General features: G+C 56.7%; 1 protein-coding gene across 1 annotated transcript; it reads right to left on the bottom strand.

Annotated features, from left to right (window-relative positions):
* Window positions 1–739: 739 nt before the first annotated feature.
* Window positions 740–24,016, bottom strand: LOC104140888 (cAMP-dependent protein kinase inhibitor beta-like). Its single transcript, XM_068917508.1, has 5 exons — window positions 23,786–24,016; window positions 5,431–5,565; window positions 3,893–4,058; window positions 3,308–3,459; window positions 740–3,076 (listed from the first exon to the last, which is right to left on the bottom strand). The coding sequence occupies exons 4-5, from the start codon at window positions 3,450–3,452 to the stop codon at window positions 2,994–2,996; spliced, it is 228 nt and encodes a 75-aa protein (XP_068773609.1). The 5' UTR covers window positions 3,453–3,459; window positions 3,893–4,058; window positions 5,431–5,565; window positions 23,786–24,016; the 3' UTR covers window positions 740–2,993.
* Window positions 24,017–24,078: the final 62 nt, after the last annotated feature.

The following is a 24,078-nucleotide window of genomic DNA, read 5'->3' as shown; positions in this document are numbered from 1 at the left end:
TGGGGCGCGCGCCCGGCACCCCCCTGCTTCGGCTCACTGCTGTGGCCATTTCCCAACTGCCGGGGCCTCCCCGGGCAGTGGGGGTCTCCCTGCGGGAAGCAGCCATCCGGCTGGCCCAAGCCCGCTGCTCCCATCGGTGCTGGGTCCTTTGCAGAGGGTGCACAGCCATTCCCAGGGCAGTCGGTGTCTGCACCACCCTGGCAGGGAAACTGAGGCAGCTGATCAGCAGATGGGGACCCCAGGTGTCCTGCGGAGGTCCTGCGAGGGGGCGTTTCATGGCACACGTGCTGCCAAATGCCCACTGCGGGAACCGAAGCGATGGGTGCTGGCCGCCCTCCAGCCCGGCATGCCAGGGCAGCACCCCTGGGTGCTGGGAGGTGGCAGCAAACACCCAGGGACAAAGCAGGGGTGGTTGTGCCTATGCAAGCAAGGCGTGCAACACCCGGTCCAAGGTTCGGGGACAGCTGGGAAGTTGAGGCTCTGAGCCAGCTTCTTGGTCCCAAAGCAGGGCCCTGGCCTTCCTGCTGCCCTGTGCCCTGCTCCCTTGGCACCCCAGCATGGGCCCTGCCCGGGCTCAGCCTGGCACCCTGGGGCCCAGGAGCCCAGGGCCAGGGGGCTGAGGTGGCTGAGATGGGGCTGGTGGGACAGGACCACCCTGCGAGAGGTGCCCTCGAGGCACTAGGACACGGCCCCAGCACCCTTCCCCGACCCCAGGAGAGACCTGGCGCAGAGCGGGGTTCACGGGAAAATACTCACAATTTATTACCCGAACAAGTCCCTAGGGTGCCAGAAGAGACACCCCCCTCCTCCCCCCCGTCCCCCCACCCAAGATACTTAGTGTTCTTTTAACACCACATGCTCACACCCTCCCGGTGCCACGGGACAGGGACAGGGCACGGCTGGGAGGGGACTCCTGCCAGCGCCGTCCCCAGACACCAGGATCCCCAACCGCTACGCTGCCCTGGCCGCCGCACTCGCTCCCAGCCTCCCCCCAGAGCCAGCAGGATGACATAAGACATGGATGCCAACGCACACGTGTGTCTGCGCACACGGACACCCTGCACACGGGCATCCTCACACCCAGCCGCCCACGCATGCAAACACCCATGCACACGAACGCCCAGGCACAGGGCAAGCACCGACACCCACGTACACGAGTGCCTGCCCGTGCACACCAGCACCCATGGACACAGACACCCTCAAACATGGGTGTCCATGCATACGGGTGCCCATGCACACAGGTGCACATGTACACGGGTGCCCACGCACATGAACAACCACACACGTACACACAGGCACTCCTGTGCCCCCCACGAACACCCAGACACACGAGCACCCACGCGCATGGGTGCCCACGCACACCGGTGCCCATGCACGTGGATGTGCATGCCCCTGGCCGCTCATGCACACGGATGCCCGTGTGCATGGACGCACATACACACTCACACAGACGTGCACACACTGCACAACGCTACACCCCGGACGGGGCTGGTTTCCACATTAAGGGATGGGCAAGCCGGTATCCTTGGCCAAGGGTTCAGGAGGGCCAGAGCCAGCCTTGGGCATGCTGGGGAAGCAAAGCTATTCCCAGGGGAATTTAATCCAGATTTAGGCTCCGAAGGAGATGCGGGGTCCCAAGACACCTTGGATGCAAGTGCCCACTCCAGCGTGCTGGACGCACCTGGTGGGTCTGAGCGTGGCCCCTCGTGGCTTGCCCAGACCCAGGCACTGCCCTGGAGGTGGCCAAGGCCGGAGCAGCGTGGGGCTGTCCCAGAGCTGCTGGTGATGATGCTGCAGAGCAGCGGGGCAGGGTTTGGGGTTTGTTGGTCCCACAGCGACAGCTATAGGTTGACTGCCCTGTTACAGCCTTGGTGAGCGGGAGCAGCAGGGCCGGCAGATACCTCGGCAAACAGCGACCTGGGACGCCAAGCCGTGGCCAGCAGCGCGTCTCAGGGCCCTGCTGCTTTGTTTGCTGCCGGTTTCCTCTCTCCGGGTTTTCCCTGGGGAGGTGGGTCCAGGGGGTCTCAGGGCTGCTGCGGTGGGACTGGCTGTGGGTGGCCCTGGCAGAGGGCACTTTTGGCCAGGGAGACACACCAGGGTGTCCAAAGTAGCATCGCCCTGGTTGCGTCCTCCAGCATCACCCCTGTGGTTGAAACAGCTCCTTACCGAGGGGTGCCCAGGCTGGCAAGGTGGCTTTGCGGGGGCTCCTGCTGCCCGGGACCCCAGCCCTGGTGGGGAGGGTGCCTTAGCCCTGCTCCCCCCTGGGCAGGCAGCACCCTGGGGTGCTCTGCTCCTTGCTGTGGCGTGAGCCTTCGGCATGGGGCTGGCGGCTGCAGGGCTTGGCCCCGTCCCTCGTCATGCTGGCAAAGCGGGGATGGGGCTCGGCGAAGGCTGGTTTCCCTCTTGGACCCCAAGAGTCGCACGATCCCATGACTATGGGGCAGGACATGGACTTGTTTTCTGGGTCAAGGGTTTGGTGGGATGGTTCACACCCAGCATGGAGAATGTTCGTGCTGCCCCTAGGCCTGATAAGGATACTGGATCACCCACTGGAAAAAGGACAGGACACAACACAGTACCCGAAACATCACGGTGACCAACACGCTGAGATAAAAATACCCGTGGGCTGCTCTTCCTGCTCCTCACGGTAGTGCCGGGTGCTTCTACTCCACTTGGCGCCACTGCTGCTAAGCCAAGAAAGTCCCCCCGCCCAGCATGAAATCCTGCCATTTGGTTTTGGTGATGCCACAGAAGAAAATGTTTCCTCCCGCTGGGCAAAGCTCCCCGTCTTTGCCCACTGCGGGGTTGGGAAGTCCCGCTTCGTTACTGCAGGTCCCTCCTTGCTCCGCTCCTCCAGGGGACGGGAGATGTCCGTGCTGCGCAGCACCAAGGAAAACCCAGCCAACTCCAGGCTGCACCCGAAAAGCTCGTCCGGTGCTCCACAGTCTCCCCTTTCCCTGCTGGCCAGAAGTGCATCGTGCTGGGGAGGAGGGTTAGGACGTGTCCTTCAGCTCTGGGCTTTGGGGCTGTGGAGGGGGCACCTCTGCGGACGGCGACTGCATTTCCTGGGACCTGTCTGCGGAGAGACAAGGGGAGTGAGCCGGCCCCGAGCCCTTTCCGCCACCCGGGCCAGGGCAACCCAGCACCTCCCCAAACACCGCGGCCACCCCGTCCCCGGGACACTCGCAACCCTGCTGCTATGAAGACCCAGTCCGTAGCCTTGGTCCCCACGGTGAGATGGGCAGAGCCCCCCGTTCCCACCCCGTGGTGCCCTGGAGCAGGGCCGGCCCCACTGCCCGGCACCTACCTGCGTTGAGGGACATCTCGGCAAGCTTGAGGGGCAGGTCGGAGGGGCTGACGCCGGCCGGCGAGCCCAGGATGTCGGGCAGGGCGTTGCGGCGGCCGGTTCTCCCAGAGGATGCGAAGTCCAGCACAGGCTCCACCTCTGTCATGCTAACCCTGGAGCGACATGGTCACCTCCCTGTCAGCTCCTGTGGTCCCCAGCACCCTGACAAGGGGCTGGGCTCTGCCCCGGAGAGGGGGCAAAGGGATGCTCTGCTTAGGGGCAGGCAGCAAACCCTGGCTCCGGGTGCCCTGGGAATTGGGGCAGAGGGCTCTGAAGCCAAGGAGGGTGGAAAAAGCCCTTTGCCCACCCCAGCAGTGCAGCATCTCCGGCCGGTCCTGGGTGCAAACGTGGTGCTGGAGGCGGAGACGCCCTGCTGCAGGGATGCAGCCCTGCACCCGGCTGTTACAGGGTGCCCCCAGCATGGCTGCCAGCTCCGGAGGTGCTGGGTGCGGGAAGAGCCCCAGGGCCACAGCATCCCGGAGGATGGAAGGCCTCTCTCCTGGGGGCCACCCTCCATCTCGAGCGTGGGCCGAGGAGCAGCCTTACCGGGTGCCCTCCAGCCTGGCCAGGCGCTGTGTCTCCGCGCTGCTCGGGGCCCGGCGTTGCCGCCTGGCGTCGCGTCCCTGCTCCGGGTGTCTCCCAGCTGCCGAGGCGCTGCGGGAGAGCTGGGGCTCTGGGCTGCGTCCCCTTTGGGTCACCCTTCAGCTGTGACCTGGCGGAGGGCAGAGCAGAGGGTCAGGACCGTGCTGGGGACACCCGGGCACAGCAGTGACCGCTCCTAGGTCTGGTGCTGACGGGATGTTAAGGAGGGGAATGGGGAGCGCTCCCCAGCGCGTAGGGTGCATGTAAGGCATGGATGGAGGACAGGGATGGAGATGTGGCACCTGGATGGGGAGCCACCGAGGATGCTCGGGTCCACCGGGGCATCGGAGCATGCGGAGGGCTGTCCCAGGGCGCATGCGACGTCCCTGCAGCCTCAGTGCCACCGGGGCCGGGTGCAGGCTTGGCAGCCTGGCAGGGCCTGCACGTCTCTGGGTTCGTTCCCCATCTCTTCCGGGGAAGCTGGGGTGAATCACGCGTTTGCTCCTTGCTGGGGCGATAACGGCTCCCGGGAGTCTCACCTCTTGGGGCTGGCCGTGGCGCATGTCACTGCAGGGACTCTGCCCGAATGCGGCTTTCGGGATGTATTTGTTCAGCACTTGATAAAATATTTTGGCTTTCCCTATGGGTTTCCCTGGGCTGGAGCTGGAGCAGGGACGTGTCAGCCTGGTCACGGGCTGGCAGGAGCGGCAGCAACGGGCTGGCTGCGCCTTGCAGGCACAGGCAGGTCCTCCCGTCCCAAAGCCCCATGGACAGTCGTCCCCAGCGGTGTCCCCAAGGTGCTGCCCTCTGCCCATATCCGTTGCAAGCCACATTTCAGCCTCTTTACTCAGCAGGTGACAGCATCATAGCATCCACGCGGTGGCCTTTCCCAGGCTGGGGGACAGCAGGGACCACCCCGGGGCTCAGGGCTGCTCGGGTGAGCGTGGGCAGGGAGCGGTGCTGGTGCAGCTCATCTGGATCCCATCCAGCCCAGGCACACGGTGGGGCTGAGCCGATCTTGCTCCCTGCTTGCCTCCCTCCTTCCCTCGCCGAGCCGGCAGGCGCAGGGACACCGAGCAGGGAGGCGACATCCCCCGGCTGGAGCAGGGAGGGGAACCCAGGAGTCCCGACTGGCTCACTGCTTTACCTAGAGAGCCTCGTGTTGCTCCTAAACCTGATTAAATTAATCAAAGCTAGTCACTAATGAATGCATAATAACATGTAACGAAAGAGCAGCGAGCTTTCCCAGCGAGGAAGCAGGGGAGACTCCTGGGCTGGGAGCTGCAGGGTCGGAGCGGGATCGCACCTTGCCGGAACGGATCCACGCACGGGATGGAAAGCCGCAGTATACGCTCAGCCTCCTGCAAACCTGTAACCCAAGAGCCCCTCTGGGCCGGATGCCAGCGGCGATGCCCAGAAAGGACCACCCGTGTGTCCCCGAGCCCGGGCGGCCCTAAGGCAGCAGATGGAGCCTTCTCTGCCACGGAGCGGGATAAACTCACCGGCGTTTCCCTTGGGGATGCCCCGGTGCCTTGCTTTCCTGGAGACGGGGCGAGCCAAGGTCCCCAAGTCCTTGATGGTTGCACGTCCCAGCAGGGTGGCAGCAATGGGCCGCCAGGAGCTGCTGAGCCTCAGGCCTGGCGGGAGGAAAAGTGACCCTGGCTCAGGCAGGTACATGAGAAGGAGAAATGAATGATTAACCCAGGACGTGAGTCATGGGGTGACTGCCCTGCATGCAGCGGGACCAGCCACTGCCGAGGCCTCGCGGGGCACTTTGATGCGGAGGCGAGCGATAAGCCAGCCGGTAGGTTGCTGGAAAATCCCACGGGCCCTTTTGATGTGGGAAAACTGAGGCACGGGAGGGTGTGCAAGGAGCGCAAGCTCAAGGCGCTGCGAGTGGCGGCGGTGCAAGCTGCAAAGACACTGCCCACCACGTGTGCCTGTGCATGCACACGCATGCATGCTCTGCAGCTCTCCATTCACGGGCGTCTTCACCCACGTGCGCGTTTGTGTTGTCTCAAGCTGGGCTGTGTTGTTATGTGTTTAGGTGTGCGCGCAGAGGTGTGTTGAGCCCCAGCCTGTGCATGCCTGGGTGCCCTCCGGCACACGTGTGCAAGTGTCATGTGCCCCTGTATGCGTGCAGGACACGTGTGCACCCCGTGTTAGCATGAAGGACGCTGTCAGCTCCTGTTTGCATGCCAGGCCTGCCGTGTTCTGGGCACTGCGCTTCTCGGCACACAACATGCTTTTGACTTTATGTCTTTTATCTTGCATTAAACAACCCCGTGGCTCGGCATGCTCTGCCAGCGAGAACTGTCTGAGCACGGCAGCCCTGCTGCTCCAGCCTAGGATGAAGCTAGTGCTCACACATTAAGCCTTGCAGGGTGATGTGAGCACGTGAGCGTGCACATACACCCATGCACGCTCTCACATGCACACACACACATAAACATACATGTGTATGCATATAAGCATGTGACTGTGCACATACATGCACGCATATGCATATAAATGCTACACATGCATGTGCACACATGCACACACTCATAAACCCACATGCCGCGCTCACGCACACACATAACATGCAAGCAGACATGCCTGTCCACGTACACATGTGAATGTACTCATGCACTCTCATGCTGCTCACATGCATGCACACGCACACACACACACACACACACACACACACACAAATCTCTCCCTCACTCTCTTTCTCTGTGCAGCCTCAAGACAGTGAGACAGGAGCCCTGCAGGGCTGGATCAAAGCCTGCCTCCGCTGGCAGTCCCGGCAGCTCCCGCTGGCTCACACGCTGGAGAAACATGCAATAAAAACCGGTCAAGAGCAAGCTGGACTCTGCCCGTGTCCTTCCTGGTGCTAAACGTGCCCAGGGATGCTGGAAACGGGTTGCCTAGGACGTGAGCAGGGGTGACGTTGGCTCTGCCCCACACGCTCACCTGACGCGGGTGCCTTGCAGCACCGGCTGCAGCACCCAGAGATGCTGCCAAGCCGTGCAGGGCACGGACATGGGCTGCAGAAGGGTTGTGACCTCTCCTCCTGCCTTTGGGCCAGCTCCTGTCTCCAATGCTATGTCCAGTAGCTGCCAGGGTGTCACAACAGCAGGTCCCTGGGCGCTCCTGGGTCCCCAGGACAGTAGCTGGTTCACTGCCACCAAGGCATCTCCCTGTGCCCAGGGGCCACAGCCCCGTTGGGAGCAGGACCCTCTTTGTGCGGGATGCGGTGTTGATGAAATGCCCACTTTGTTCCACGTCATCCTGCAGCCCGTGTCCCCAGGCTGCATTTTCTCTGGGGAGGAAGATTCAAGGTGCAATCCCCTGCCCCTGCAGAGCAGCTCAGCTTCCTCTTGGCCCTGTAGGCAGCAAATTCAACCAAGCACTGGGCAAATAACATTGCATAAACCCCAGGCCCGGAGCAAAGGCTGCCACCTCCACCCAGCGAGTGGTGATTTCCGGGCTCTCTAAGCAGAGACCCTTTCTGGCACGTTTAGCCTGGTCTCTATTTAACCAGGCTTTGGGAGTCATGCAGAAGGTCCTGGGGCCCTTGGCTCACAGTTTAACACTGCTAATGGGGATATAGGAGGGTAGGGCAGAAATAGGCCTTAATCCCACTGTGAGATGGGCTGCAGCGGAAGATGTTCAGCAGGGGATGGAGGAGGTCGACGCAGGACGCCGGACTGGCCGCCGGGGACCTGGTGGCCGACACCACCTCCTTCCGCAAGGCGTTTCTCCCATGCTGCATGAAACATGGCTCTCTGCCCTGCCGCTGACGTGTTGCATGACCTCCATCAAGTCCCTTGAAAAATGAATCATCATCGGCCATGGAAATCACCACAGCTGCTGTTGCAAAGGTTTGGGGCAGTATCCCATGTCTCCTGAACCCCTTCGCTGCCATCCCCGGCTCAGACCTGGTTTGCAAGCCCTTTTGCCCCTGGAGAGGAACCAGCCTCGTTTGCCCTAGCGCGATGCAGCTGTCTCAGATTAGGTCACACTGGTTTTTATCAGTACACAACGGCCACCAGCCCGCCCAACACCATAAATAGCTATCAGCCATCCGTGCCACCACAGGCAGCAGCCGTTAAATCTAGTAATGATCTTGTAGCAACACACCCTATGGCAACCTTTGTAACTCAGGGCCTGGCTTCCTCCAGCTTGGCTTAGGGAAGGTGTATTTACAAACAAACGACGCATTGCTGGTGTATGCTTGGGGCTGGAGGCTCTCTGCTGAGCGATTCCCGCAGGCCTCATGGGAAACGTATTTGGGAGGGATGTTCACCCAAGCCCAGTGCCAATGCAGACTCTCCTTGGAGGATCCCTCCAGGCTTCAACTCCTGCTCTCCAGCACCCAGCCACCATGGGTGATTAAGGGCTGTGCACAGCATTGGTCGGTATTTTTGAGCAGGCGTAAGGCTGCTGCCACTCCAGGGTGCCCCCAGACTGCCCGGGGCACAGCCAGCTCCCATGCAGGGAGAGGGCTTGCAGGGCTGCTGGGATGTCAGGAGACACCTGCAGGTTCCCACTGCAGGTTCCCACTGACGGATCTCAGCCTCTCCTTTTTGCAGAAGGACTCATGGCTCCTGCATGGCTCCAGGCAGCTCCTCAGGGAGAAGCCAGAGCCACCGGCATGGGACAGCAGCCACTACTATCACCCAGCAGCCGTCTCGACACTGAGATGCTATTCCCACATGGCTCTGACCAGTGACCTCTAGCCAATGCAAGCATCCCACGAGGCCACGTCCAGGGCTCCAGCTGTCCCCCTGTTATGCCTGAGCCTCACACATCTTCAGTACAACACAATCCTCTGCCTTTCGGATGAGTGCAAGGGCTCCCTAGAACCCTGCCTCGGTGTCAAACCTGGCTGCTGTCCCTGTTGCTGTCCCTGCTGCTGATTTGGCTCATTGCATGAGGGCAGCTAGGGTGCAAAAGTCCAGCAGGCACAGGGGGCAAATATGCCCCAGGGAATGCTGCAAGACGGAGATCTGGAGGTGATAGCGGCAGCCCCATGCCGGTCCCGTGTGTGGACAGCTCCGTTGTGCTGCTGAGCCCTGAGGCTCTTTCACCACAGAGATGAGAATCACGGGCATATGCTGAGGCTGCTTTGCTCAGGGCTGGGAGAGGGCCAGTGTGGTGTGAGTGCAGGGAAAGCTCCGAGTTTCACGCCAAGACGCTTTGAGTCAGCGCTTCCAGACTCTCCGAGGGAATCCAATGCCCAGAGCTGGCTGCGATCTGTCCCATTTTCCTGCTGAATCTGGCTGAGAGCAGGGAGCCCCTCGAGGAGGACTGGGCACAGCTCCTCTGATCCTTCCCTGCATGACACGCACACAATGATGGAGCTGGATGTCTAATTTCTCTTCGCTTTATCTGCTCTGTAATGCCAGGAGACAATCTGGAAGCAGCGACTAACAATTAAAGCCCTTTCTGCATAAGAGATGAAGGTGAAAGTCTAGCTGAAGGACGGCAAGCAAGATGCAAAGTGATCACCAGACAAAACTAACAGAAAAGAGACTTTCTCCTCCCAGCCCCAGGACCAGAGGGTTTGTCAAAGAGGATGACGTCAGATATGCTGGTCCCCATCACGACCCCAGATCCGGCATGTCCAGATGCCTGGGCTGCCTGGGCACTTGGTTTGGGATTAGACATCACCAGGGCCAGGGAGAGGCAATGCTCACCATTAACATGTGGGTCCAGTTTAATCCAGGCTACTGGATTAAGAGGAGAGAGGAGATGTTAAAACAACCTCTGTGCAAATGCTTCGTAGTGAATGTGCAGGTGCTTTGCAATGATGAGCCCTTTCCCAGTCCCACCATAATCACTGCTTTGCCATTAATGGGAGGCGAATGGCCAAAGGCTTCGAGAGGGCTTTGGGCCAGGGACAGCTGTCCCTTCTTGTGGGGATGGGCCATTGGGGAGGACAGATGGCACATGCACGGTTTGGTGCTTTAGGTCTTCTCTCTAGCATGGTGTTACCAAGGTTTAGCATTACTTTGATCTGGTCTCACAGATCTAAAAGTTTTAGAGGAAAGAAGGAAGGTGCTAAATTGGCCATACAGCCCCAGGCACAGCCCCAGCCAAGGCAAGGCGACTGCATGGATGAGACCTGACTGCCAGGAGCAAGGTGGGACAGGCCAGATCACGAGGTGCTCCTGGCTCTGGGATCCAGCCTGCTTCTCCGCTGAAGCCCCCACGCCATCTGTGCAACAAAAAGGTATTTTGCTATTTAAATGTTACTCTGAAAATTCATGATGTCCCTATTCTGCTTTGTTTTCCTCATCTCAGAAACAATCATCCCCGCACCCTCAAAAGCTGGCTGTGAACAAATCACATCACCAAAAAAGCAGGATTTTGGAGCTCTGTCTCTTTGCCTGCTGGGTAGGTAATGATTTGTCGTCTGGACTGTGGTTTGAAGGACACAGCTATAGAGAGAGGTAACTGCAATCATCCAGGGGATGGAGCGGCCTCCTCCGAAAGAGAGTAAAAAGGCTGAGGTATCACTTTGGAGAGGAGATGGCTGAAGGGGACACACTTGAGGTTTACAAAATCACGACGGCGGTGGATGAGGCGAAGGCAGAGCAGTTAGTCACCAAATCCCGCAGCATCAGGGCAGGAGGGGCCTGCCAGAGCAGGCAGATCAAGCTAAGACAGCAGAAAGCACTTCTCGACCCAGCAGGGACCGGAGTGCGGGGGCTGGCTATCACACGAGGCTGCAGAGGCAGACCGCGTCAGCAGGTTCAGAAAGCGATTAGACTCATTCATGGACAGCAGGTCCATAAACACATCCTAAGGCAAGGATGTCCCCTGTATCTCTAACACAGCCGGGCTGGCTGGAGGAGGCAGGGGGAGCAGAAAGCAGCCATGCTCATGCACTCTCCCGAAATAGCATCTCCCACTGCTGTGGCCAGAGATGGCACCCTGGGCTGGACGGAGCATCGTGCTGACCCTGCAGGATGTTTCTTACATTCTTAACCCATGGATGTCACATCTTCTAACTTTGCTCTGAAGCCACCAAGGAGGCAGTGCTATTATTTTCTAGATGAACGCAGAGATTCTCTCGTAATTGCGCCAGTCGGGGAGCTGGCGTTTTGCGAGACGCTCCAAGGTTCATAAAGCTCAGAGTAAAATAATGAGAACGGGCAAACCTGAGCCCAACTTCTGCACATGCACTTCCTATTGCTGTTTAACAGGATTTCTCCTGCAGGGCAAATAAAACTGAAATGCCCCAGTGTGTTTATGACAGGGGAGACATTACAGAGATGGCTGTACACGCTTAACTGTAAAGTTCTACCCTTAAGAAGGATTCATTTAATCATAGGCACATGGATTTTCTTTTTTAACTTCTAAGTGGATAGTGTGTCATTAACTAATCTGGAAATTTGGGTTTGGGTTGTTGAACGTTCTTGGATTTTTGTTAGGGTGCTTCTTCACGCTCATTTAAGTCAAATGACAGAGAAAAGCTTTGGAAAAGGGCTTTCTGCTAAATCTGTGCCGTGTCCCTGTGATGACAGACTGGGAAATGCTGCAGCCCATTGTGAGCCCTCCGAAACTCTATGGACAACACTAGTCTGGAAAAACGTTGATGTTATTATGAGATAATGAATAAAATTAAAAATGGAAGGGCTTTAGCAAGGCATAACCGTGAAGTTGAATGCAAAGGAGTATTGCAAGCAAGGAAGAGAACAGCCATCCCCTACCAAAGGGGATGAGAGCATCGAGGAGGCCAGGAAGATAAGCAGGGAGTCCACACTCGAGGGAAAACTGATGGGGCTGATTTAACCAGAGACCAATAGCCACCAAATAGACCAAGCAGCCTCTGGAGAATGGAATAGCAGATGGCAATAATTAAACACAGGATAAAATCTGGAGAGCTGAGAGATCTCCCATGGAGACAGCAGATTTGGTCCTGGCATTCTGGGGAGGTATTCTGGTGTGTTTTCCTGTGGCACCCTAGAATGACTCCAAAGCAAAGAGCCGCAGTCTGAATCCCAGTGCTGGATCCATCCCTCCACTCTCTCCCTGACTGGGCTGCATACCCGTGGGGACGTGTCGCGGATCTACAAAACGCTGCCTTCTCCAGGGAGCCCGTGATGCAGGCAGTGCTCCCAGCCCATTGCAGAAGCAGTGCTACCAATGACTGTGAGCAAATCTGTGCCCAGGAGCAGCTCCAGAGACACTAACCCAGGCACCTGCTGTCGTGGAAAAGTAGGATTTATCAGCCCCCATTTTCACCAGCCCATAAACGGCTCCCAGAAACAAGGCAGGGAAAAAGGATGTGAATTAATAGTGTCACAGCGTGACATTCTCCAGCTCTTAGGGGAAAAGAACAAGAAGTGAAAAGGCCCCAGGACTATTTGTTGGTACAGAAATATCCAATAGGGAAAAATAAAGCAAAACAGATCCAGGAACTTATCGCAGGGTACCGACAGGTTCGTGCTTCATGTCCAGAGTGCAGAAAAATCCCATCCCAGTCATCTCAGGATAAAAATCACTCTTGGAAGCAATGCTGGGTTGGAAACCAGCTGCCAGTGCCTGACCAAAGGGAGATCATGAGATGCAGTGCCAGAGCCGGAGAGATGGACAACATCACCGACAACACCGCAGACAACACCGCTGCCGCCAGCAAGGAGCAGGCATGCAAGGGAGTTCATCTGCTCAAGGGAGTTTCTCGAGGGGCTGGGGAAGGTCAGAGGCGTTTACTGGAGATGGGGCACCAGGCTGAGGATGTCTTCAGCAGCCTGGGTTGCAGAGACAGCTGCAGGCAGGGGGGTCCCCAGCGCAGGAGCCCTGCAGCACCTGGGGCTTGGCCTGAGCAGCTGGAGGGGCAGCCTGGCACAGCCCTACTTTGGACTTGCTGTAGTTTGCTGAATGCAAGATGCTTAAGTGGGAGCTTTCCAGCCTGTGAACTGGCATATTTTTTTCCTGTAACATCAGGTTTCCAAACTTTGCCCTGTTAAATAACACTGGGTTTTGACAGCAGGATAGTCAGGCAGGATATGGGGTTTTAATGGGACAGACTAGCTCAGTGGGGGAGTCTCCTCTGCCCCTTGGTCCCAATTCCTCCAGCCCTGCTGCAGACACTTGATGTGAACCTGCTCTTGTTCAATGAAACCCACTCTGGCGTCTCCTGGGACTTGATTCATCATCTCAGAGAATAGTTGTGTTTCCTCCTCAGACTGAGTTTGGGGCTAGGGAAGGTGCTGGCTGCTAGCTCACATTCTGGCTGCTACTTTTTTGAGTAACAGTGTCATGGCCGGGAGCAAAGAAGCTCCACTTTGCCAGGTTGCTAGGGTCCCAAGAAAGACCTGCACCCAGATGCTTTGGTGAGGTTATCAAAGTCTCAAAATCCTTTTTTTTTTTTTTTTTTTTCCCCTTTTTGTACTGGCAGATCCACACTGCTGTTCCTCATCGCCACACGTTCTTCCCTGCTCCTCATCAAAGATATGAGTAATTGTTCTAGTAGGTTTTCGGAAATTAAGGTTACACTGGCAGGTCCCCAAATCGCTGGCATGTCTTCTCCCTGCTTTTTAAAGATGGAGCCTACCTTTGCTAGTCTTGTGGCATCTCACCTGCTTGCTATAAATATTTTGCTCTAACCACAACTGCCCTGACAGTATTGGCCCAGTTTGAAAAGGTCCAGCTTGTCCAAGCACCCCGAACTGGCTTCCTCCCCAGTTTCTAGTTCACCATTTTATCCATGATGTTGGCCACCTGAATGCAATATACTTTTCAGCAAACACCATTGCACAAAAGGCACCAAATACGTGGGCCTCCATCACCTGTCCCAGCTTCCCCTTGCTGCTGAGCAGCGGATCTTCTTTATGCTAAGGCACTTACATCAGTAATTCTTCTTACCCTCTAAGCCCCTTCTAGTTGTGTCCTGCTTTGTGCTTTAACCTCTCATCGTGCCCCTGCTATCTTTTACTCATCCTAATAGTGTGACCTAGTTTCCATTTTCTCTACTTTTCCTTCTTGTGCTTCAAGGTGGGGAGAACTTGTGACTCAGCCAAGCTGGTCACTCCCAGCTTTTCTTGTTCCTCCTCCAGGTTGGAGGGCTTGTGCCTGGTCAGGGCACCATGCACTGAAACATCTTTTTCACCCCTTCTTAGAATTATTTCCCAAGAGGTCTCCTCCATCAGTTCATTGAAGTCTCTTTTCCTCACCTCCATCATCTTTAAAGCCCTGTTGCCTTCCTTTATTTGTCATCTACTTCCTTTTTGCATGGTTTAGGAGGTTACATTTTTACAATTTTCTCTCCAACTGCAAGAATTAGAAATTTATTTTTCACATTATAATCTGAGATGTCTCCTAGTCAATGCCAGCCTGGACTAAATGTAAAAAGCTTCCCTTCATTGGGACTGCAACTGGCCATGCATCTTATCACAGGGAGGTACATAACCCAACTTCCAGCTGAAGGGTTGTTAAATATTTGTGACCAAGTACCAGTTCAAGGCAAACAGTGCAAATGAAGGACTCTAAAGTGGGAGATTAATTATGTTAATCATCATGAGTCTTGGTACCAACAAGGAGACAAGTACAAGAGGTGACTTTTTGCTAAAATCTGCAGGCCACATGATGAAGTTACTCAGATAAATGAACGATGTGTTATTGCTCCATGAATCCCAATCTTGGGAGTTTTGCTATCAGAGATGACAGCAAAGTTCAGCTATGCTTAATACCCTCATTAAAGCCAGGAAAAATCCAACCTGAGTCTCTCCAGACAGGATTTCAGGCTATTTGTATAAACTGTCACTTTTGCTTATAATGCTAAAAACACAAATCAGAGCAAGTTCTGCTCTAGGGTAACAGTGAGACCCGCTCATGCACTCACTGACATCCAAATTCAAAGCTTCTCCAAGCATCTGAAGAGCAAACCTAAAGGCTGCCAACACGAATTTGGATGCCTTTGTGAGACAGAGATGTTCCACCTACCTCCAGACGTCGGCCACACTCACCACCCTGCCCCAAATTACTGGGGGCAACGCAGGGATACTGGCACAACCACCTGGTACTGCAGGAATGGTGAAGTAACTGCACCCCTGAAAGCTCATTAACAAAATCCCTCAGTGCTGCCACGGCAAGCCCTGAAAAGTTTGGAAACAAGAGGAAGGTTGCCAGGGCAATGTGGATTTAGCCCTGCTGTACCAACACATTAGCATGACTGTGGAGTGTGTTCTGCAGGATTGTGCCTCATCCGAGGGCAGCTGCCATCCTGTTCCTCAGCTACATATCACCCCATTTACCAGAGAGCTGAAACATGGGGTTATAGAGATATTCCATGCTGTGAGGTGTCCATTAGCGATTTCTGACTGCACCAGAGTGTGGATAGCCACAGTGCCCACAGTAGCTGCATCCAAGGATGCTGGAGGGAGACGTCACCCCCAGGTGCTGGCCCCCTTTGAGGATCATGCTTTAATGGCCATCAAAGGCCAGACCTTCTCCTCCAGTCTGGACCTCCTGAGACATCTTCCCCTCTCCATGCCAGGCACCTCTGAGCTCCCAAACACAACTCTTCCCCCAGTTCTCACCCCGGGTTGTCCATCCTCTCCACCTCTTCTTCCTCTGAAATATTTGGGCTCTCCTTGCTGGCACTGCCTGGGTACCAGAAGGGAGCATGTAGAGTGGAGGAGAAATGGTCTTGCAACTGTTCTTGGTGTGGCTTCCCCAAAGGGCACCGACTGCACAGAAAGTCCCCCTTGGGCCCTGCAGACGGAGGCTGAGCCATGCTGATGCAGACAGATGCTCTGGAGGTGCCTAATCAGCCTAATCCTAACACATTCCTGCTGAGCATGGGCAAACCAAGATTTCCTAGAAGTTCATAAACTGATAAAATGGAGGTGTCTTTTCCCATCTCCCTTGGAAGCTGTCAATCATTGCCTGAGAGAATGAGGGTGCTAGCACTGTCCTGAAAGAACCGGGAAAAAATGAATGAGAGAAACCATTTAGATTGTCCTAATTTCACTCTCAGAAACGCCTGAATTGCTCTTACTAAAACTTTAAAAAGCACTAAAAGCTCAGCGGGTTGAGGCAGGTGCCAGCATGAGGACGTGAGCTAAGCAGCAAAGCTCTGAGCCGGGGGTCTGACAGGGAACTGCAGACGGCTCTGCCTGTCGACAGCCTGCAGCACCCCCAGCATGTCCCACGCTCTCACCAGAGGACCACAGTCAGCCAGCATCCCCTGTGCACCCTCTCTTGCTGCAGAAAGCTCCCAAAATCCAAGGACGTGAAAGAAGTTTCGTAACCTCGGGCTGCATCAATCGTGTCGGCACAGCAGGGCTGCCGTGCAGTGGGATGGGAATCCCAGCACGCATCAGGCTTGCAGCGCACCCGGAGAGAAAGTCTATGCAGAGCCTCCTCTTGGGACTAACCACATCCCAGGCTCTTTCCTCAGCCCTCCTGGAGCTGGGGGCTCCCAGCTTAGCACATGTCATTGCTTTCAGTCCTGGCTTATCTATCTCCATTATATTCCCAATCGCCCTCCAGGAAACCGAGAGAGGAAAATTTGCTTCCCTTTCTGCTAATAACTCTCAGCTCAAGCACCTCTGGCTTTTACTGCTATGTAGAGCAGGGCCCGTGTTTGCAGCCAGCATGATTGCCAGGAGATTTGCGATCCCTCTACAGACACAGGCAGGACTTCAGGAGAGCCACTCCTAGCAAGGGCAGAGCTAGGTTTGCAACATGGCATCCTCGAGAAGAGAGTCAGCTGTTCCACCTCTTGGGACCTTAAAATACAGGTTGGACAAAGCAATGCTCGAGCAGGAACAGCCCTCCAACGGCAAACTGCTCCTCTCTCTCCGCTGCAGCCAGAGCACAGCCTGCCAGCCTGCATGCTAATTAGAGCTACGAGGCATTACACAAACTGAAAGTACCCAAAAAGTCACCAGCAATATTCTGGTAATTGCTATTTATTGTGGGAAAATGACAGATCATTAGGCCTGGCAAAGTAAAGCAGCGTTGCCAGCTCCTGCGCAGAGCTCACACTTTGTGGAGATGGGAAGGGAGAGGCCGCAGCTACGGCTGCGTGTGCCCAGGCCTGCTGCCAACCTCGCTGCTCTCGGCAACGCTGAATGAATGAAAGCATCGAGAGGAAGAGCAAGGAACACAACCACTCACACGACATGCACACACCCCACCATGCAGGAGCACATGTCCCACATGAGATCAGGAGCGAGAGATCCCCACTAATGAACTTAGTGCCATCTGCACAACAGCTTAGGCACAGAAATGCCCAAAGCAAATGATGCAAGGTGTAGCCCTTGTGCAAAACCAGTGCCCGCATCCCTGTGTGCAGAGAAAGGGTGCAAAGAAACACCCAGAGTAGGTGCTACGGGAGCACCATCTCCTACCAACCCGCCTCTCCAGGGAGCTGGAGACTGGGGACTTTGAAGGGCTTTGAGACGGGGCTCAGGGAAAGCTGCAGCATCCCCCTGGCCTTGCACTAATGTGCAAAGTGCTTGGGGGAGTTTTGCCAACGTGAATCATGCCCCAGCTTTCGTCATGGACCACCATGCTCCCACCGGGGCAGGGCTGAGAAAATCCTCATTTCACTGGGGTGGAAGATCAGCTTGGATCCAGGGAGAGACGTCCTCCTGCCTGCATCTTCTGAGGACTCGGCTCTGAAAACAGCTTGTGCAAAAGCAAGAGCTGGATATGTCCTCACAGCACCCTAGGGAGAGAGAGAGAGGCTGCTCTAGCCTTTTGTGAGACAGCCTGGTGTTTGCCAGTCTGTGGGTTGTGACTTCTTTCAGGGCTTGAAAGCAGCCCTGCCTCTAAACCCATCAGCTAATTCCCTTTAATTGCTGGCATCAATCTGCTTTCTCCTGAGGAGGAGGGACTCTGGGGGTTGTTCCCAGCTCCTGGAGCATAGCCCCCGTGCGAGGGCCAAGCCCAGCACCCTGGCAGCCCTCACCCCACACGCCAGCCGGGCTAGAGAATCCTGCAGCACCCAGCTCCCCTCGTCCCTCAGACAACCTGTTTCTCTGGAGACCTTCTCTTGGACAGATGAGAACGACTCAGTCCTGGCCTAGAAAACTGTTGGTTCTTCCCAAGTGGTGCATGGAGCCACCATAAACCACCTCTCCCGGCTCTGCTGCACAGCCAGCCCTGGCATGGGACATGCAGCCCTCACCAGCACCAGCATCCTCTCACTGCTCAGCTCTCCATCATGGAGGAAACGCTGGACTTGGTGCTGGGGTCTGTTCCTGCGCAGCTGTACTTTGCAGGCTCTTGCCATATCTTCTTCCCCTCGTTGACCTCCCTTTGGTCCTGGAGGACAGGCCAGGCATGGCAGCGGGGACCCAAGACCAAGCGCAGCTCTACCTGCCACTCTTCCCACTCCTGCCAGCCCTGATGCAGGTGACTTTGGCCCTGCTCTGCCCCTAGCCAAGGGCATTCTTCCTACAGGTACAGCTCTGTTTCATGCCCCGAATACTTTAGATGATTGCAGTCAACTTTCATAACTGCATTCTGGTTCTTTGCCTTGATAAAGGTGGGAAAAACACATGGTGAGACAGGTGCACGAACACAACATCCTCTTTCCCATGAAGATGCATCGGTCACAGACAGACACGCTCCCACAGCCCCCATGGTCACACAGAAAGAGGGATCCCGCACACTGGGTAAATCTGTGTTTGCTCCAGTAGCAAATGGAAGTAAATAGTAGCTTCCCTTACGACATGTCTCAGTTGCAAAGAAGGTGAGCTAATGGGAGGTAATTATGATGATTGAGCCCTCAGTAATACAGCTCCCACTGTAACCTTTAGTTAGCTGCTCTGACGACTGCACAAACTATAATTTTACATAATAAACGTGTCACCCACATCTAAATCGGTTTCATTCTTTAGCATTTTCAGGCTCCCTCCTCGCCAAATGGCTCCTCAGCAGCTACTCCAGGCTGAGCACTCCTGGGCCAGAGCCAAGGGCCCCGATCCGCAGTGGAGATGGCCTCGTTCCTCCCTGCTGAACCAGGGGCTCAAAGCCCTTGGGCGAGCACAGCGGTGCAGGGGTTTGCACAAGAGGAAACCCGAGAGCTGGTGAGGACGCTGCAACACGAGCCGTGGGTTGGTTCAGTGCAGAGGCTTGGGGTGTGGCTCCTGGAAATCTGCGGGGGCACACGGTGCCAGCTGGATGCCATGAAGCAAATGCCAGGCCGTGCTGTGCTGGGAGCATCGTGGGCTGGGTGACACTGAGGCTCCAGGCATTTTTGAAATGCTTCCAGATGCCCCCGGACTCTGCCGTGCACAACGGGAGCCTCTTACCCAGCTTCTCCCAGCGCGAAGACTGCTTTCTCCATCTTCTGCTCCAGCACCTGGGCCAGCCTGCTCTTGCTTTCATACACAGCCTCTTCCCTTTGGTTCTCATGCTCATTTTAGTGCAGGTTACTTTGCAGCCTGGTGTTATCCCTACTAGGCCCTGCTCCCTTGAGCACCCATTGGGCTCGCAGCTGCTCCATCCTCCCTGCAGAGCAGTGCTGCACTGCACATCCAGGGCCTGCTGCAATCTCTGGCCACCTGCTGCGTCTCCAGCCAGTTCCCACCAGGAGAGGATTGTGGTCCAGCTTGGAGAACCTAGGGAAGAAGGAGGAAGCTCCCCGGTCCTGGCCTGGCTCCTCCATTCCAGCTTTGCCCTTGCTCTTCTAGACAGCACCATTTCCAGGCTGGGAGAGCCAGCAAGGGAAAGAGCTTCTACACAGCAACTGGTTGACCTGCTACAGGCTGCCCTGCACTGCTGGGAGGTTTTGCTGCACTCGAAATCTCCTTTCCCTGGTGCTGATGGTTGTTCTCCTGCTCCCTGCACATCCCTCTTCTGTCCTGCTCATTTTCCACAGGATCTTCTTCCTCCACACCCCATCCTCGCCAGGGAAATCTCACAGACAGCTGAAGCCAGTACAAATCAAGAGACTGGAGTCAGGGGATGCTGCTTTCCCCGCAGAGGAACTCGGACTCCTGGCCAGACCCTTCCTCCCTGCCCGGGGCCCTGGCTGGGACTGGTCATGCCCAGGAGAGCCAGCTCAGCCCATAGGGTAACAGGAGCAATGAGATGCTCCATCTGGCCAGTACGTCAGAGAAGGCAATGGAGTGGCCTGGGACAGAGATTAGGAGCAGCCATCAGTCTTGCAGGGAAGGGAGGCTCAGCTCTACTCGACCATGAAATCCCTGCAGGACCTGGGGCAAGTCCCTCCACTTCTGACTCTATGTTCCAGCAACCTCACCCCTCTCCAGCACCTGAATTGACTTTACCCCTTTTTCTCCAGCTACACCTCCCCACACCTGGCAGGAGCCTACCTCCAACACCTCCTCTCGCACCCTGAGACCTCACTGCAGGCGCAGCTTCCTGCCCCACTAGCCTCGTTGAAGCCCCATCCAGAGGCAGGCATCTACTCTGCCAAAGCATCAGAGCATGTGCAGATGCCTGGCAAATTCATTTTGGGAAGCAGAGCCAGCTGATGGCTTCCCAGGCCACGTGCCTGCAGCTGGTATCTCTGGCTCCCCGGGGAGCCCCTCACGAGCACGGCATGCTGACGCCGTGAATTGCGCTTCCCACCCAGGCCCTTGGCAGCTGGCAAATTTTCTCCTTCCTGATGCAACTGTTCCTCATCTAGGCAGGGAGATGGAAATTTTCCAGGGTATCCTGTGTGTGCCAAGCTCCCCAGACAGCGTGCCCCATGAGAGGGACTGATCTGCCTTCCCGTGCGGCCGTGAGTGGGGAACAGACAGTGAGGCATTGCATGGAGGCGGTCTAAGCCTCCAGATGTTTCCTCCCGCATGGATGCTGTAAGCATCTCTGGGATTCCCTGACATATGAGACAGTTCTGCAGGCAGCCGTCACACAGCATTCCCCACCACCCAGCATAGCTTGCCTGGCCCTTGAAGAGCTGGCAGGGACAGGAAAGAAAGCCAAGGAGGGGAGAAATCTATGCAGCCGCACCAGGATCAAAGGCAGCTCTGGCATGATTTGAAATCCACAGCCCTGAGCTGACGGCAGGGACAGCGCAGAGCCTCATCTGTCGTGCCTTGGCTGAGCAAGGAGCTCAAACCACCTGCCAGAAGGACACACACATCAAGGTGCCAAGGTTAGAGTAACACACCTGTCCTTGACCTAACTACACCAGGGACCATCCTTCTCGGCGTCTGTGTCCCCATAGCATGCAGGGACTCTCAGGTGCCCAGGCACCATGGGAGCCCAAGGCTCCACTCCCCTTCCCTCCTGGCAGCAGAACATTGCTCAGGGGAAATCCTGGATGGGTTTCGATGCTGTCCCTAGCCATTGCTTTGCTCTTTCCACCCTGGATTTGATGGCAAGACCGTACAGGCAAACCCTGTCCATTCAGTGCTTCTGCCTGGGACATCGCTGGCTCTTCTCCAGGGCCGGGGCCCTGTCACTGTCTGCAGATGTGAGGTCTCCACTGAGGATCTTCTCCTGTGACAACCCACAAGCACCTTCCCTTGGGCAGCTCCAGACCTCTCTGTCCTGCAGATCTGTGCACATCACCGGAAGCTTACTGGGCCAAACCCATCACATCTTCTGCAAGAGGGTGTGGGGCCTGTTCAGAGTTTTTCTGGCTTAACCTGCAGCTGAATTCAAGAGCCAGACTCTGCTCTATGTCACCGGTGTGGAGCTGGGCCCACTTGGAGGACAGATGTGACCGCAGACTCAGAGCCACTGGTTCCTTTGGCTCTCGAAGCTGGGCATGCACATCTGGGCAGGTGGCTTACCCCACCTGGACCACTGCCACAGGGAGCGATTTTGCAGTGCCCAGCCCATAGGACCCCCTTTCACCTTCTCCAGGCCTGAGGAGCCCAGCTCACGGAGCTGGAGATGCACAATGTAAAGCCTTTGAGAGGAGAGCTGTGGCTGCGGCTGCCTCCCACCGCTCCACTGACTATCCCCCTCAGCCCAGTGCTCTCTTGGCAAGTCCTAGACACCTCCTCCACCTCCCCCTCTTCCCTCCAGCGCGCTGTTCACCATCTACCTTCAGGGACACTGGCACAGCCCCATTGGCAACCACCAGGCCCTACGATGGGGTTAGCATGAATCTGCATGGGCCACTTGTGTCTATGTCTCAGTAGCCCCCAGCACAACTGTCAGGAGCAGGGGAAGGGCATGGAAAGGCAGTGCTTGCAGAGCTGCAAAAACCCCATTGTCCAGTTTAGACCCTTCAGAGATCCCCTGCTCCAGCACGTCTTAGCAAGCCTCTTCCCAGCTCTGCATCATACCCCTCATGTACAGCAGCGACTGTGGGCCCTATACTCCCCTCCTGGGCAGAAGTGCTGTTAAACAGCTACCGCTCCATCCCTGGAGGCAGTTGCATTTCAGTGCACAGGAGAAACTGCTTGTAGATAGTCCTGATGCTGCACAGACCCCAGTTGAGGGGCTGGAGCACAACCTCTGAGTAATCCAGCAGAAGGAGAAAAATTCCTGCTCCCCATATTTAAAAAGGGGAGCAGAGCCTGACTCTGCCAGAGCCTTTCCCTTCCAAAAACTCCTGCTTGTAGGAGCAAGATGTGGCTGGGCAGATAAAGGGTGAAGCTGATGGGAGGGACATTTCCCATCGGTTTTAACTCCCATCCCTCCTACCCAGCCCTGCGAGGGGACCTATCCCAGGAGCAAGGGGCAGGCATGTCCCCAAATGTGAGCAAGGGCTCTAGGTGTCTCTTGGCAGATGGTGCCAAGGTCACAAGCTGTTGCCGCTCCGTGTGAGCATGGGACAGCCAAAGCCATCATCCTGCACATCTCTCCTGCCTTTGCTACCTTGGTGGCCCTGCCACAGAGCCAGAGGACAAGAACCAGCTTTGGGGACCAAAGATATCCGATTCAAAGCATCTGCAGAGGGAACCTGCCAAAATAATGCCCTGCAGGCAGCAAGGAGGGGTTTATCCCTGGGGAGATCTTCCCAAGAGAGTGCCTCAGTGCCTGTGGGGGAAGATGTGAGAAGAGCCCGTATCCTGCACGGGGAGCAGTGCTGGCTCTCCAAGCTGGCTCTCTCACAGCTCTTGCTGCACAGGGTCTCTGGGATCTCCCAGCTCTCTCGTCCTGAAATACCCCCAGCAATGAGCTGCTAAGCTGAGAGGATCTGCTCTCGCCTGGGAAACAGAGGGCTAGGTTGGAGCCAGGGGGAGCGGGGAGGATTGGAGGGGTTTAGGGGTAGCTGAGATGTAGATGATCCCGGTCAAGGATGAAAGGGGCAGGGAGTCCCCAGGACCTGCCAGGGATGAGGGAGGCTAGGATGTGATCGATCAGGATGGAACGGGACAGAGTCTGAGGGCCCCGGGGTGCTGCCGGGGGGGTTGATCCGAAGCGGCTGCTCCACGCCCAAGGCATTTACAGCCATTCCTGGGAGCAGCGAGGGCTGTGTTGGAAGACTCTCACACAGCTCGCTGACCACAGCTCACTCCTGAGATGCCCACCTGCAGCCACCTGCCTCCCAGGTGGAACAGGCACAAACTAAGTCAAGCCTGGGGCCACCACCCTGCACTGGCCCAGCCTCTGGGGGCTCAGCCAGAACTGGCCCCTGCCCTCAAGCCCTCCACAGTCCTGTCATTGCCCATCCTGGGGCCGGAGCAGCACCTGGGCACCATGACCACCCTGCTCACCATCAGAGCCATAGCCTGCTGCAAAGTTTCCTTCCCCCAAAAACCCAGGCTGCCCCCCACCTCCCTCAGGAGACAATCACATCCTGAGTTTCTCACCTCTTCACCCCCTTTTGCTCGGGGTCTGCCAGCAGGGGAAGTGCCCTGGGTGGGCACCAGCCCTTCTGTGCCCATGAGCATACAGGATCCACCACGGTGGCTCAGGGCCTCCCTGCAGTCGTGCCCCCCGCACCCAAGACCCAGTATCCAGGCAGCCACTTACCCAGGCTCTGCCGGAGCTGGTGCCAGTGCCAATGCTGGCTGCGGAGGATCGGAGGAAGGAGGTGCTGGGGACAGGCAGTGCCAGGAGCCCAGGTGAAGCCTCCGGCTTGGAGCCAGACGTTAGGGCATCTCCAAGCGAGCTGTGCGGAGCTGCCTGCACAAAGCCTTGGGTACCACGGACTGCAAGCTGCCTCCCTCCCGCACGGACCACGCGCGGCGCAGGGGGAGCGCCCTGCGCACCAGCCTCCTCCTCCGGCTGCGTGTCCCAGCCCACCGCCGCTCCTCCCCACGCTG

The sequence above is a fragment of the Struthio camelus genome, chromosome 23, assembly GCF_040807025.1.
Source record: "Struthio camelus isolate bStrCam1 chromosome 23, bStrCam1.hap1, whole genome shotgun sequence".
NCBI lineage: Eukaryota > Metazoa > Chordata > Aves > Struthioniformes > Struthionidae > Struthio > Struthio camelus.
Note: the sequence above shows the minus strand (reverse complement) of the source record. Positions and strands in the feature narration are given on the sequence as shown.